General features: G+C 44.8%; 1 protein-coding gene across 10 annotated transcripts in view; it reads right to left on the bottom strand.

Moving 5' to 3' along the window:
• Positions 1–1,492: 1,492 nt before the first annotated feature.
• CDK19 (cyclin dependent kinase 19) overlaps positions 1,493–15,790 on the bottom strand; it is a 192,052-nt gene continuing 177,754 nt past the window's right edge. For all 10 annotated transcript variants that reach the window (XM_002714914.5, XM_051854414.2, XM_008263371.4 and 7 more), the window contains 5 exons: positions 13,610–13,682; positions 12,863–12,960; positions 11,752–11,830; positions 10,818–11,084; positions 1,493–5,728 (listed from right to left, as the gene is read on the bottom strand). In XM_002714914.5, the coding sequence (XP_002714960.1) occupies positions 5,597–5,728; positions 10,818–11,084; positions 11,752–11,830; positions 12,863–12,960; positions 13,610–13,682 (649 nt within the window). In that variant the 3' untranslated portion in view covers positions 1,493–5,596. The remainder of the gene's footprint in view (positions 5,729–10,817; positions 11,085–11,751; positions 11,831–12,862; positions 12,961–13,609; positions 13,683–15,790) is intronic.

Genomic DNA, 15,790 nt, shown 5'->3' with positions numbered 1-15,790 from the left:
CATAATAAACAAACCTGGTTTTTAACACTGATGCCTATTTCTAGCAGTTTCAGTATTTATGGAACAAAATTATGTTCATCCTGGTCCATATACAAATGTGGCATACGATCTAGCAACGTCGTGCAAGCGTGCATCAGCGATGCTCACTGCCTCCCATGTTCACCGACTGCTCTGGGCTGTATGTTATGCCAACTCTTCAGAGCAGAGAGGGAATAAAACCCAGCCTTGTCCGCAAAGAGCTTCCAGTCTGCTGCGGAGATGGACACATCCTTCACCTGTTTGCCCAGGAGTGGGTTTGTCCAGTCCACTTTGTCTTACCTGCCAGCTGGCTAGAAAAGCAGCTGTGTCAAAGAACAGTTTTCTGAGAGAAGCACTGAGTAGATAAACCCACACCAACCAGAGCCTCACCCCAGCTGGACAGTGTTTTTTATTTCTGTCACTTCGGCATTCTCTACTCCCTGAAGCCTTAAGTAGTGGGGTAGTCATAGAAGGCACCTTGGGTATTACAGAATGCTCTTATACCAGGAGAAAATCCCAACCCATCCCTGTACACAAAATGCTACTTCCTTTTTTCTAAAACATCATCCGGATTTTTATTTAAAAATCATGTTTCTCCTAGCGATGTTTAAAGAATTTTTACTTCTGAGGTTTGTGCAGGCCTTGCTTGCTCCTGTGGTTTTGTGGCATGATAAGCATCCTGAACAAAATAACATCTTGTGATTCACAGGGAGAGCAGCTCTGCGGGACCAGTAGGATCATAAAGGCTCCGAGGCCTACAGACAAATGTCAACACTAAAACCGATTACTATAGCTTCTCTACACTTCAAAAAACACATACAAGGGCAGGTGTTCGGTCTAGTGGTATAGATCCTGCTTGGGATGGTCCCTTTCTCATCTCCGTGCCTGGGGTTTAAGTCCTGACCCCACTCTCGATTCCAGTTTCCTGCTGATGTGTACACTGGGAGGCAGCAGGTGATGGTTCAATGTGGTGGAATGAGAAGGCCATGCCAAGATGGCCACTGGCAAGCGAGCCTCAGTTACTCAGGAATGGCTTCAAAACCCACCTGGCAACAGAGCCTGCCTGGCAACAGGCTGTGATTGGATGGCTTTGGATACTGCCTGGCAACAGGCTGTGATTGGTTAGGGCATAAATCGCCCCTTGACCAGACTGGCTGCCTTGGCTATTTAAGCTGCTGTACCAACTGAATTAAATGAGTCTGCGGGCTGCTCGCCTCTGGCCCGCTTCCACCCAGCTCCCAGGGTCTGTGTGGCGACTCCGTACCTCTTGCCCCCATCACGCTCCTCCTCTCAGAACGAATCCACCGCAACAGCTCAAGTCCTTGGGTTTTCCATCACCCAACCCGGACTGAGTTCTGGCTTCTGGCTTTGGCCTACCCATCTCTGGCTGTTGGCAGGCTTTTGCGGGGTGTATGGAAGACCTCTGCCTCTCAAATAAATAAAATAAATAAATAAACAAACCTCCACAGAGAAACAAAGTCAATTAAATTTTATTTCAACCAAGAATATAAAATAAATGCAATGTAATTTATTTTAGTTTTAACAGTCATTTCAAGAAGGAAGTCAGGACAACTCAAAGGTGGGAAACACTCAGCTCCAAGTGGCAGCTTGTCCTGCACCCCACGGAGTGGGCCTCACTGGGGTGCAGTCAGCTCCAAGCACACGGATTGCAGCCAAGTGGGGAGAGCTACGGTCTTCTCTATAATCATGTAAAGAGGGAGGCGTGCAGAAAATGACTGAAGAAAGACAAGGACGAGTACACTTCACAAACAGGAATTATAGAAAATACAAACCAGGCCGTTTAGAAAGGATACACTACGTAACATATATAAAAAGTACTTTAAATTGTTGTTAAAAAGGACATCTTCGGTCCAGATTTTGTGTAATACTTTTAGTGTCTACACAGACAAATCTTTAAAAAAATTAAATAGTATTAATTTACTAAATATTTAGGAGATAACAGTGCATTAAGGATTTTTTTTTCATATAATACATAGCACTCCTTCACAGGGATTAGCATAGAAGAGTAAGTATGGCCTTAGGTACGACACTTTTTTTTAAAGTCCTAAAACAAGGAAATTATTTGAGATACTTATGAGTATTCTTCATGATTAGGGGAACCTAAATTGCTAGGTTTTATATAAAATATTACTTGTAGTTGAATCTTTCAAACCTCAGCTAGTCTGACTACCGTTCCACTGCCTTGTCCCGTAACCCAGGAAGACACCACCGGGGCGCTTGGGATTTGCAACTTACATAGAATTCTTCCTTCATCGTAGTTTCTGCTACATCAGTGTACTCCCAGGCAGGTGGAGTTGCGCGTCCTACATGCCAACTACTTGTCCTTGACCTCTAGCAGAGGAAACGGCTTTGTTCCAGAGGCATGGAGAACGAGGAGCAGTTGCTTCACTAGGAAGGGGGCAGTGAACGGCTAGGTAACTGCTGTCCCTTTCCATTCTCAAGTGTAAATCCTGTCTGTAAGAGCAAAAGAGTAGTGCAGAAGGCCGAAATTCTAAGTACTAAAGTCCAAAAACCACAGATATAAAAATATACATGTCCTTGGTTTCTGCATGTCACTACACGATCTACTTCACTACTAGGATTGTTTCTGCCTCACAGGGTCAGCCCTGTCCCCAAGCTACCTCGTCGTGGGCTCATCTGTCCAGAAACCCTTGATTTCTCCCGCACACATGCCTCACCGGCAAGCCACCTCTAACAAAGAGCGGAACGCCTGCCCTTGGGACCGCCCCTTCCTTTCAGTAACCTCCCCTGGTTTTGCTGCCCCCACAGGCTAAGTGAGGGATGTCCTCCTGCAGCCCTTGGGGACTACACAGGATCTGACACGTCTTCAAAGAGGGACCCACAAAAAAGTGAATGTTCCCCCTCAAAAAGCTTCGCGGGTCCCCTTAGAGGTCCTGCGGTTTTAGGGCCCTTACGTGTGCTAAGGGCTTTGCTTCCCATTATGGAGCAGGGAAATTATGAAACACGATTATTTCAGAGGCCAGTGGGCATCAGTGGGCATCTCCAACCCTGAGGCAAGAAAAGGAAGAGGGCCAGTGCAGCGCAGTGATAAGACCCCCGTTCGTGTGTGGAATGGGGGTTCTGCCTAGGTCCTGGCACTGACAGCAACTGCTGACGTCGCACCAAGAATTCGCATTAGTTCTGCCGGTACAGTTCATTACACACGAGGGGAGCAGGGCGGTCCCGTGGCTGCACAAGCACGGGGTAAAAGAGCAAGATATCAAAGTGGCTTATAAAGTACTAGCGGGCATGGCGTTTTGGTTTATGTACAGACTTGCGTTGGGCTTCCTTTATTAAATGCATGCTCTCCTTAAGGGCAGGAACAGAGTTTCTGTTCTCGCTATATTTTCCCAGAGCCACTCAGTAGAGCGGTTTCCGCCAGAAGGCCCACAGACTGTGGCTGCCGTGAACATTATAAATAGACAGAGGTGCCTCTTGTGATATTTAACCACTTTCTCGAGACAGACATGGAAACCCTTCTCCCACACTGCTGACTGCAGAACAGAATTTGGAATAATTACTGTCCAAGTGGGTTTAAGGAGTAAACAAAAGGACCCTCACAGTCTATTGATCACTTGGCATAGACATTCCAGGAGAGCTCACGGTGGTGGAATCCACCCTAGGCACCTCACAGACGGGAACTGGGTCCTGCCCTCTGTGTGGGCACGTGGTGGGGGTGCAGTGAGCACCTGACGGCCGGCTGCTCAGGAGAGTGAGGTCTCCGTGCACTGGGCAGGGCTTCCACAGGGAGCGACACTAGGCAGTGGGCTGTTCACCTCCTATTTTGAAAAGTAGAAGGGGTACAAAGACCCTGGAGATGATCAGAAATTCCTTCCAATGGAGCACGTCACCTGTTTTGCCTTCAGTCTTCATGAGTGCCTTTATAGTCTTTATTATTGGTAATAAGCAATATTATGCTGAGATCAGTAAGGTCCTGGCTGGCTACGGCATCACATCAATAGTGCAAAATGTATACTGGCTTCTGTTTAAAATCTTATTTTACTTGTATATGGACCCAGAGTATCATAACCAGGTAGATAAGTTCACAAAGAATAGTTTAAAAAATGCATATAGCTTGCATATACCACAATCAGCTATTTCTTCTAGCTCAAGAGGACACGTACAACAAGGCTGGTGCTGCTAGGAGCATTGAGAGGAACACCAATGTCTTGCCCCTTACATTATGATGGGAGCCCTAAGTCTTCTCATTTCCCCTAAGAAACAACTCAGCCTGTAATTCATAGATAATGGAAATGCAAATAGTCACCTTATCTAGTATAGTCTTATAGGATAGTCTTATAGTATCTGCCCATAGTTTTTAGGCACAATTATTAGGTTTTCTCCTAGGGGCAAACAAAAGCATTCAGTGCAATGGAAAGATTCTTGATAGGATTAAGTTGCAGTAACAACAGCAAAATGATGCATATATGATACGTCCTTAAACATGGATAAAACCTAAAATTTTAACATGCTTTAAAATATAGTCACTCTGTGTCTAATGCAAGTACGAATGGAGAACGCTGTTCTTTATTTTAAAAGCAGGTTCATTTGCAGGCTTCTAGCTGAGTCGCCTTGATTATGTGCGAGAGTTACGCAGACCCAGATGTGAAGACACCCACGGTTCCTTAGAGAAGCCGACTCTGTACAACACGCGCTGAAAGACTTCCTTCCAGGGGAGGAACGCGTCCTCTCATCAACATTACTCCTCAGAGAGGGAAACCCTAGTGCAGCCAAGGTTCTCTCAGGCAGGCTTCCGGTGGGGGTCACCAGCAGACTGGATTTCATCAAAGCTCTTGAAACCCTTTTTAAAGTAGACTTGGCTACATGAAGGTTAAAAATTATAATTCTTCATTGCTGAATATTATTCAAAATAAAGGAAATTCTGGGAACTTAGTTCCAGATGAGTGATTATATAAAAATTACCACATCCTTCAGTTCTTCATAGCACAAAACACAGTCACTGCACAGACCCAGGCTGGTTTGGGCTGCAGGTCCTTCTGTCCCACCACTTGTCTTTCTCAGACCTTCCCTGAAACTAGATAAATAAGAATACCATAGGACAGTACTTTGGGACAGTAACAGCTTCTGCTTAAGACTTCCATGAGCAAAACACTTAAGAGTCTGTGAAAACAACGTGGCGTTTCACAGGTGCTTTCCCACCTGTGTTGCTAAGCCAGTTCACCAAGTACAAAACTATACACCGCTGGACTCTTGTTCCTGAAACATTAAAATCCTATTAAAAGAGCTCTGAAAGACAAATCATAGTGATTGCTATAGCATGAGAAAGGTGCACCAGGAAATCCTTCAAAACAGGGCCGAAGGGTACAGAAGTGCTGGGAGCCCATCAGCCACTTCATCGGAGAAGTCACAATGGATCGCATGCGGGCGAGGGTGCTGGGGAGACTTCACAGCGGTAAAGGGGAGCTGTCAGTCTGGCAACACGCTCAGAATACAAAGTTTTCTTCCCAAGAGTGTGAGTTTCAACTGGCATCGGAGTTGGCATTTGGGGTTCTTTTCAATGCAAACGTAGTATTGCTGGGACCTGTGCTCAGGCTGGTCAGTACCGGTGGGCCTGGTGCGAGGGGTGGTACTGTGCGCTCTGCTGAGACGATGAGGAGTAGCCTAGTGTGCTCTGGGCCTGGGAGGATCCCTGAACGTTGCTTTGGTAATTCAGGCGAGAGCTGGAGTGCTGAGAGAAAGAGACAGAAAAAGGGAATTACTGATGGAAGGAGAGAATGGCTCACGATGCTCAAAGATACAGGCCATTTTCATCATCAGACGCCTACTCAAATCCACAGTAGTGGATTGCCTACTTCCCTTGTTAATACCTTTTTCAGGGCCAGTGCTGTGGCGTAGCGGGTAAAGCACCACCTATAGCGCCGGCATCCCATATGGGCACAGGTTTGAGTCCTGGCTGCTCTGCTTCCAATCCAGCTCTCTGTTAATGTGCCTGGGAAAGCTACAGAAGATAGCTCAAGTCCTTGGGCCCCTGTGCCCATGTGGGAGACCTGGAAAAAGCTCCTGGCTCCGGCTTCAGATCAGCCCAGCTCCGGCTATTATGGCCATTTGGGGAATGAACCAGCAGATGGAAGACCTCTTTCTCTCTCTCTGCCTCTGCTTCTTTGTAACTCTCACTTTAAAATAAATAAATAAATCTTTAAAAAAAAAAACACCTTTTGCTTATCTGAAACCACCTTATGTATCCACATGTTCTGGGGAGGCACAAATTTTGGCTTTCTTTTTTTTTTTTTTTAAAGATTTATTTATTTATTTGAAAGTCAGAGTTACACATAGAGAGAAGAGAGGCAGAGAGAGAGAGAGAGAGGTCTTTCATCCGATGGTTCACTCCCCAAATGGCCGCAACAGCTGGAGATGCGCTGATCCAAAGCCAGGAGCTTCTTCTATGTCTCCCACCTGGGTGCAGGGGCCCAGGACCTGGGCCATCTTCTACTGCTTTCCCAGGCCACAGCAGAGAGCTGGATTGGAAGAGGAGCAGCTGGGTCTCAAACTGGTGCCCATATGAGATGCCGGCACTTCAGGCCAGGGTGTTAGCCTACTGCGCCTCAGCGCCAGCCCCTTAGTTGTCTTTCTTTGGGAGACAAACACCACTGGCAAAGATGGGCAAAGAGAAAACTTATACTGCCCCACTGCTCTCTGCACTGACTGATCCTGGGGTACAGCTGAACTCTGCGTAACTGGGATTGGCAAGAATGATCATTTTGGCATATTGAAATCAGTGATTCATCACAGATACTGACATGGTGCTAATTTTCTCTATGCTGTGATTAAGAAACCATTATTTTAGTTCAAAACATTTTCAGAGGTGGAAGCTTTGGTCATCCGTGGCCCCACCATCAAGATGAAGCAAGTAACTGAGTCCCTGACACCCACCTAGGAAACCTGCATTGAGTTCCAGGCCCCTGGCTTTGGCCTGACCAAGCCCTGGCTGTTATGGGCTCCTGAGAGAATCCGCAAATGAAATTCTTTGTCTTTGTCTCTGCCTTTCAAATAAAGTGAAGAAATAACATAAATGAAATGTAAGTAACTCTGAAGTGGTACTGGGGGTTTAAGAAAGGACAAACTAGCAAGATCCCCTGTGCTCAGTGTACAAAGGCCGCCGAGCACCATAGCCTGTGGTCCTGAAACAGCAACACAGTAAGAAAGCTCAACTTCGCTCCTTTCTAAGTTGTATAACTGATGGGTTGTGTTAATGAAAGAAGTCTTCAAAAATTCCAATTCTAACTACATGTTTTATTTTGAAGTTTATTATGAAAAAATGTCTTTCCACTCACAAGTCACTAGCGGCAATGTCATTAGCTAATGCCCCTAAGCCGCCCAAAAGCCTTTATTCTGACCCATTTGTTAGCTACTCAAGGCTTAGAAAGAACCTTGGTTTTTTTGTTTGTTTTAGAGATTTACTTATTTATTTGAAAGTCAGAGATACAGAGAGAGGGAGAGACAGAGAAAGATGGATCTTCCATCTGTTGCATCACTCCCCATTTGGAGACAACAACCAGGGCTAGGCCAGGCCAAAGCCAGGAGCCAGGAACTTCATCTGGGTCTCCCATGTGGGTGGCAGGGACCAAAGCACCTTGGCCATCCTCCACTACTTCCCCAGGCCATTAGCAGGGAGCTGGATGGGAAGTGGAGCACAAGTTAGTGCCCACAGGGAAGGCCAGCTTCACAGGCAGTGGCTTTACCCACTATGCCGCAATGCAGGCCCAGCACTGTGATTTTCAGTCATTTCTCAGTTCTCTTCCAGGAGGAATTACAATCGCCAACCACTCTGAACTGGCCCAGACCCTCCAGTGAGAGCCAGGTCTTCACAGATGGGCCAAGAAGTGTCCAAAGGTCACGCTTTGCTTAATTTCAATGCTGAGATCTCAGCCCTAGGAGGAGCTGAAGTGTCGTTACCATAACATGCAGTGTACGTGACAGCACATTTCCAAAAAGCCTGTGTGAGCTCCTGACAAAACGTCCCCTTTGGAATATTCAATCCCCTCCCCAAATAAGAAACACTTGCTTTTCCTTGCTCAGGAAGCCACAGCTTTGGAAAAGATTCCCTGTAGCCTTCTTATTTGTTGCAAATAAAAATTATTATGTGTGACAACTACTTCTGGGTAAAGTTTTGATTTCCACTTTGGGTCGGTAACAGCAACTTGGTAAAATTAGTGTACACCTACAAGCATCTAATCTGCTGCATCATTTTTAAATGGCAAGTTTTTGTTTTTCTTTTTAGGATAGGCTAATCCCCCATGTCCATCTTAAAGTGCTAATCATACTTACTTGTAAAATATTGATGAAGCAGCCCTAAAACCTTACAGTCCTGGTAATATAAGCTAGTGAAAAACAGCTTAAAAGTTCTCCTTAACAGAAAAGTTAAGCCTGGCCTTGAAAAAAACTGAGATAAAAGCAACTCAGAGAGAACTGAATACAATACAATAAAATCTCCAATTGGTCTTTCTTAGGCATTCTGGGAGATGGCTATTAATTTTTCATTTTAAAAGGTGTTCATGATGAAAGTGAACTCTAAGTACAAAGATGGGTTATTCCTGAGAAGTCCTAGGATGGGAAAGTGTAAGGAAAAGAGGCAGGCAATCCCCAGGGCAGAGCTGACATGGCTGGGCCAGCTCCGACTACTCTCAAACTAGCAGATGAGACTCAGCACAGTAGCTCCTGGGTACTAAAGAAAGAACAAACATGTTATGTAAGAGTTGCAAATTACAGGCTGTGGGGCTCCCTGGCTCGACCTCATGCTAGTCTCTCCAACTCCACAGCTGAGAGAGCTATTCATTTCATAGATACATGAGGTAAGGCTTATTTTTAAGTAGACAGAACAATATGGACACAGAAGAGCATTCTGAACCATTTCTGGATCTGATAAGCAGGGGACTAAATACGGTCATCTCTCTCTACTTAATCAGAATCAGATGACACAGGCTCTGTCCCTTGACCACTACTGCTCCTCCTGGTCCTCAGATTGCCCTTGGCCTTCCCTCTCTGTCCTTGTTCCCTTCCCTTAGAACAAGTTATTTAGCAAACCTCTCCTACCCTTGATATTTTATCCCCCTGGCCTGCCTTCAGCAATAGTCTTATCAATTTAGCCAGAAACTCTTTCCCTTTGATGCTTCTTCTTAGTAATTTTCCACCCACGAACCACATCCTGCTCCTTGGTTATAAATTTCCACCAGTTCTTGCTGGCACTGTGGTGGGGTCTGGCCTCTCCCGCTCTGGGAGACACTGTCCCAGTGGTCTCTGTATCTATCACCAGCCCCCTACCCCCAGTGCAGTATGCCTTATCATTTTGCACATGGCTTTATGTAAACCAGCTTTTTTTTTTTTTTTTAAGATTTATTTATTTGAAAGGCAGAGAGAGAGAGAGAGAGAGAGAGAGAGAGAGATTTTTTCCATCCACTGGTTCACTCCCCAAAAATGGCCACAATGGCCAGAGCTGGGCCGGTCTGAAGTCAAGAGCTTCCTCCGGGTCTCCCACGTGGGTGCAGGGGCCCAAGCACTTGGGCCATCTTCTACTGCTTTCCAGGCTCATTAACAGGGAGCTGGATCGGAAGTAGAGCAGCCAGGACTCCAGCTATATGGGATGCTGGCACTGGCTTTACAGGCCACGCCACAATGTCGGCCCCTGCTTTAACACAGGCTAATGTAATTCAATCAGGGACACAAAGACAAATCAGTGTGCACTAAGATCAACACAAAGACATGCTGATCACTTAGTAGAAATAAAACTCCTATGTCTGGGGGAGAACTGAATTCATACCAAAACTCAAATGTGCTCATGACCACTACCCAAATAGCCTTCAGTCTTTAGCAGATGACAGTGAGGCCTTGATGAGTTCAGTTGGAACCAAATGGAAGTATTATATTCTCCTCTGCTTGTGGGGAATCTTGGAAAAGAAATCACTTTCAGGAAAGTGGTTTTTGTGAAAACTCATTAGTTCGCGGAGATATTCACAATGCAGAGCCAGGGTAGGCAATTTGTTGCCGATTCTCTTTATTCCAGTTCCTTATCAGCGAGTTTATGGCTCTCATGCCAGTGGCTATGTTTTCTATCCTTTCCGTCTAAATGCTCCTCTGCTAGGAGGCCCCACAAGGGAAACACAGTTTTAAACTTTTGTTTTTTTAAACCCTTCAAGTTTTCCTTTCTACTTGGTCTTTTCTTAACTTGTTACTTGTCATTACTTGAAAATGTCTGCAAGATTCTCGAAGGTTATTACAGGGGATATTTTTTCTCTCTCCAAACAGACTTTTTGTAGTGAGTGTGTACAGTTATTTGAGAGGTCTCAGACTTAATCCCTTTCTCTTCTGTATCTCTGTGACTACTTAACTGGTTATTTTCTTCCAGTGGGAGCCCATCTTTCTGAAGAATCCTAGGAATGCGTCTAACTTTGTGCAGTTAGCGACCACCCCCTCCCTTTCCAGTGCTCATCTAGGTGTCCTGTTCTGATCCAAGGCTGACACACAGCTGTAAGGGTAAAATAAGAAATGTTTCTTTAAGGGGGCAGGAGCAGGGTATCTGCCTCCTACCTTCCCTCCTCAAGGTAGGTGCGCGGGATGAAGAAGTCAAGAGACAAACTCACTTGCAATGACATGAAATGAGATTTCAGGACAAATTTCACCTTTCTATAGCACCTGAGACACAGGATGAAACAGCTGACACAGTCATATGGCAAAGTGGAAAACTGCTCGCTCTAAAAGGACCTGATTTAAATCGATTTCCCATTTCACAAGAGCACTCACAAGGGCAAAACTCAGGGGAGTACCTGATAATCCGCGGGCAGGCCAGGCCCACCAGAGTTGGCGCCTGAAGGCCCCAGCCTGGGCTTCTTGCTTGGAGGCACCTGGCTCAGGCTGGAGTCCTGGCTGTGCTGCAGCCCTGCTCCAGCACCGCCGACCCCGGCCGCAGCCCCTCCTGCAGTCCCATTGGTCTGGGTGCTGTTCTGCTGTGGTGGGGGCACCTGTGGAGGGGCGGCTGCCTGCTGGGGAGGGGCTGTGGGCTGCTGATGCTGGTTCTGCTGCTGTTGCTGGTTCTTTAAAGGAAGAAAAGCAAGTCTGGTATGAGACCAAATTAACATATATCTTTCCTTACCAGACAGGCACATGTGATTGCTGGCACTAAAGAAATCAGTGTGACTGCAGAGGGGAGCAGCCACAGGGTATAGCACTCCCAAAGGCCAGCAACCTGGGGCTCCAAACAGGACCCACCCTCTGGATTGCACAATCAGCCACCAAATCAGCTCAGAGTTCACTGAAGGCTGTGAGGTACACAGGAAACAGTCATGCACTCATTAGAACAGCCGTAAGAAGTCTCTTTGATCATGATTTTGCATAAGCAGGGGAGTGCGAGGTGGTGGAGAATAAATCCAGTTAATGCAAGAAAACAGTGATATCTGCAAAAGCCAACCTGCATAACACCATGTTAACGACAGCGAACAAACAACAAGCAAGAACTGGGGAATCAGGGAACAGAGCAGGCCCTGGAAAAACCAGCAGGTTCATTTATCTGGAAGACTGTATTTGTACCTTCAGGGTACATGTACAATCTTCACACCTACAAGCTTCTACAGAAAATACCAGAAACCTATCCTTAGTTTAGTAAAAGGCAGTTAAATATACAGGAATTATTAAGTTATACTTCCCTAAATTATCATTTTACCTCATTGACTCTAGACTGAAAACAAGCCACACTGTTCCTACCTTGTCACCTTTCTCTTCTGGTTCATCTTCATTAAGGAATTCCCGTTTGGGGTATGGAATCTGGCAGCCAGCAAACACACTACAGCGTAAACAAACAAAAGACACGTGATATGCCATGACCTAAAATGTACAATCTCATTGCTTTGCTCATCTACAATTCCATGTTTTCTTCCTTAACTTATTCCCTACTCTCTGTCTGTTCATGGTGTTTGCGAATGCCTATGCTTCCCACACCACTTGCTGAAACAAGAACATGAGTTGTTTGAAAGTTTGCTGTCTGGGGCCAGCACCGTGGCTCACTAGGTTAATCCTCTGCCTGCGGCGCTGGCACCCCATATGGGTGCCGGTTCTAGTCCCGGTTGCTCCTCTTCCAGTCCAGCTCTCTGCTGTGGCCTGGGAAGGCAGTGGAGGATGGCCCAAGTGCTTGGGCCCTGCACCCGCATGGGAGGAAGCACCTGGCTCCTGGCTTCGGATTGGTGCAGCATGCCGGCCGTAGCGACCATTTGGGGAGGGAACCAACAGAAGGAAGACCTTTCTCTCTCTCTGTCTCTTTCTCACTGTCTAACTCTGTCAAAAAAAAAAAAAAAAAAAAAAAGAGTTTGCTCTCACTGCCGCTTTCACTTTCAAATCTGCACTGCAGCTAAACAGCTGACATGTTATGACATGGAAGTTCCCCCACACTACCTTCTTCTCCACCAAAAGAAAAAGCCTGAGTTTATATCTGCTTCAACAAGAAAAAAAATTGTTTTTCTCAACAAAAACCGCACCTCATATAAACGCAAGCACAAAGCACACAGCTGTGCAGAATGAGGCCGCAGGCAGTGGACATGCTGTGGGACACGAAACCGCAACTGCTCAGTTCCCTTCTCAGCTGCTCTCAGCTGATCCATCAGCCGTAACAGATTAATGATCATCCCTAAAACTTCAGTTTTCATTTACACCTTTCTATAGCTTTGCCTGTCTCAAAATTCCAGAACTTTCTCTTCAGCAGTTTTTCTCTGGGCTCCAATTAATGGAGAAAGTTGAAGCTTCTGCAGCAAGCGCTTCCCTTGCTCTCAGCCGCCATCTGCCACCCTCAACCCGAGCCAGGGCCGCAGGGGTGGCCACGTACTCTAGTGTTGGCAATGGGTCCTCCTGAAAGTAGGGGTCCTGCAGCGCCTGCTCGGAGGTAATTCTCTTGGTTGGGTCCATGGTAAGCAGTTTCTGAAGCTGCAGGAACACAGAAGACATCGATACAGCACATGAAATGCTTATTCACAAGGCAGCGATTTGACTTCTGCAGGTGGGCACTTGAAAATGTTTATGGAAAACGGGATTAAAAAACTGAGTTGACTTTGGTGAAAAAAAAAGTTTGAAAATCATATAGTTTTTTCATAATATGTATTTTTCTACATACTGTGAAAAACATTGTCTTCACCAAAATCAGCTCATGCTTTTAAACTCTATTTTCCCACAAGTTTTGAAGTATCTTAATATTAATGCCTAAGAGCGTTAATATCAAATACATTTTGATAGCCCACTGCATAATTAGTATACATGTGCAGAAACTTCAAGAAGTTCATGGAAATGGACTAGAAGGTAAGTTAATCTTGGTGCAAAAAATTAAAATTCATGCAGAGTTTTCTCATAATAGCATTTTCCATGAACTTTAAGGGTCTCCGAATTTATTTGAAATTGGTAGAAACCATCAGCACTAAAGCTCTTTTAAGATTTTTTTCTCCTACAATAAGTCATTGTGAAAAAAAATCAGACTAGAAGTCAAGGGTGACATCTCAACAGAAAAATAATTTTGTCCCAGCATCCCCTCAATTCCTCTCATTGGCAGGACCAGGCTTCGGCACAGGAGAGGAGCACCCACCAACAGGAACACTTTGCTGTCTGGCTTGACCTTGTGTTTCTCCATGTACTTGATGAGGCTGCTGTTGGCGTACCTGTAAGAACACAGACAATCCCATGTCACTGTGAATACTCACGCAATGTCTATTTGCTAATGAAAAGTTCCAAGGCTGGTTTTCCAATAAGGCATATGTTTAAGCCATTGTTTGCTCTGATTAAAAAGGAATATATTACCAGATACTAGCAAATGTGCAAAGCAACAGGAATTGTTACACATTACATCTGAGAGTTTATATTGTTATAATTACTTTGGATAATAATTGTGTGTTAAACTCCAGTCTAAGAGATGTTTTAGTACATGTATATCAAGATATATGATAAAGTTTTCAGCAATAGTCTTATAATGGAAAAATTATAAACAACGCAGATGTTTATCAGCTGAAAAATGAGTAAATCATAATATATTCACAGCATGGAACGTCATGGTTAAGAATGAATACATGTGAGGCTGGTGCTGTGGTACAACAGGTAAAGCTGCCACAATGACACTGGCATTCCATATGGGTGCTGGTACGATTCTGGGCTGATCCACTTCCAATCCAGCGTCCTGCTAATGCACCTGAGAAAGCAGCAGATTTAGACCCAGATGAAGCTCCTGGATCCTGGCTTTGGCCTGGCCCAGCACTGGTCATTGTGGCCATCTGAGGAGTGAACCACCAGATGTAAGATCTCTCTCTTTCTCTGTTTCTCCCTCTCTGTCCATAACTGTGACTTTCAAATAAATAAATCTTAAAAAATAAATACACGAAGTTGAGAGGGGAAAAGGAAAGCTGCAGAAGAAAACACTTAGACAAAGTACCAATACAAAGAAAACTGAACAATCATATTTACAGATACTCACATATGGAATAAAACTATAATGGAAAAGGTGGAAGATAAACACGAATGCGGAAAAGTCCGAGCCTACCCTGTGGAACAGCTATAAACAGGGAGGGAGGGCACACAAAGTACTCTGGTAATCTTAGTAAATACACTACTTGTTAGGTTGAAAGGTAAGCTGAGGGGTACTCGTTTATTATTCCAAATATACTATATATCATACTTTCATCACTTTTATTGTTTCTATATGTGAATTTCAAATTTAAAAGATCTAAAATAAATAATTTGGTTATAGTAAAAAATTATAGAATACAGAAAAATCATGAAGAAAATTAAAATCACACATTAAATTAAACTATTCAGTAATAACCACCCTTTGGCATTTTTTCTACACAGTCACACATATAAACAGCTGGATTCTTTGCTTTTATAAAACTAGAACCCTACAATTACAGTCATAACTTTTTTCACTTAATATTGTTTCACCACCATTTTCCCTTGGAAATGCTCCTAAAACTTGGTGTTTTGAATGGCTGCATGCCTCCCCTGGCGCGGACATCGCTGCTTCACAACAGTGGTGAAATGTACATCCCTGCAGGGAAATCTGGAGCACGTGGTAGGCAGAAAGTGCTGTGCTGCAGGTGAGAATCAGAGACCCACTCTGGACTCTGGCCTGGTCATTCACAGCTGTGTGACCTTGGATAAGTTAGTTAACCCCTATGAAATCCTCTGCTTCCTCATCTACTCTACTGGTTTACTATGAAGATGACAGGAGAAAATGTGGGTAAAGGGCTTAGCAACATCTTGGCATATAGTATTCAGCCATTTGTTGGCAGCTCTGGTTAATTTCCACAGGATAAATTCCTAGGATGATCAAGTCAAAGGTCATGTACATTTCTAAGCCATATTTTTGTGTTCTTGAATTTCAATACACAAACAAGGCCCTCCTAGGTAGTAGCATGAGAATTACCTGAGACCCTGCATCAAAAGTGCAGATTCTCGGGCCCCACTCTAGCTCCTGACTCAGAAATCCCAATTTTAAACTATTTTATTTATTTTAGAATTTATTTAAAAGGTAGAGAGAAAAACAAGACACACACACACACACACACACACACACACAGTCTTCTACCTGCTGATTTACTCCCTAAATGCCCACAACACCTAGGGCTAAAGCAGACTGAAGCCAGGAGCCTGGAACTCCCCAGAGGTCTCCCATCTGGGTGGCAGGAACCCAGGTACTCGGGTCATCACCTGCTACCTCCCAGAGTACACATTAGCAGGAAGCTGGAATAGGACACAGAGCCAGGACCTAGAACCCAGG

Source organism: Oryctolagus cuniculus, chromosome 5 (assembly GCF_964237555.1).
Source record: "Oryctolagus cuniculus chromosome 5, mOryCun1.1, whole genome shotgun sequence".
Taxonomy (NCBI): Eukaryota; Metazoa; Chordata; class Mammalia; order Lagomorpha; family Leporidae; genus Oryctolagus; species Oryctolagus cuniculus.
The sequence above is the reverse complement of the archived record's forward strand: the minus strand, read 5'-3'. Positions and strand labels throughout refer to the sequence as shown.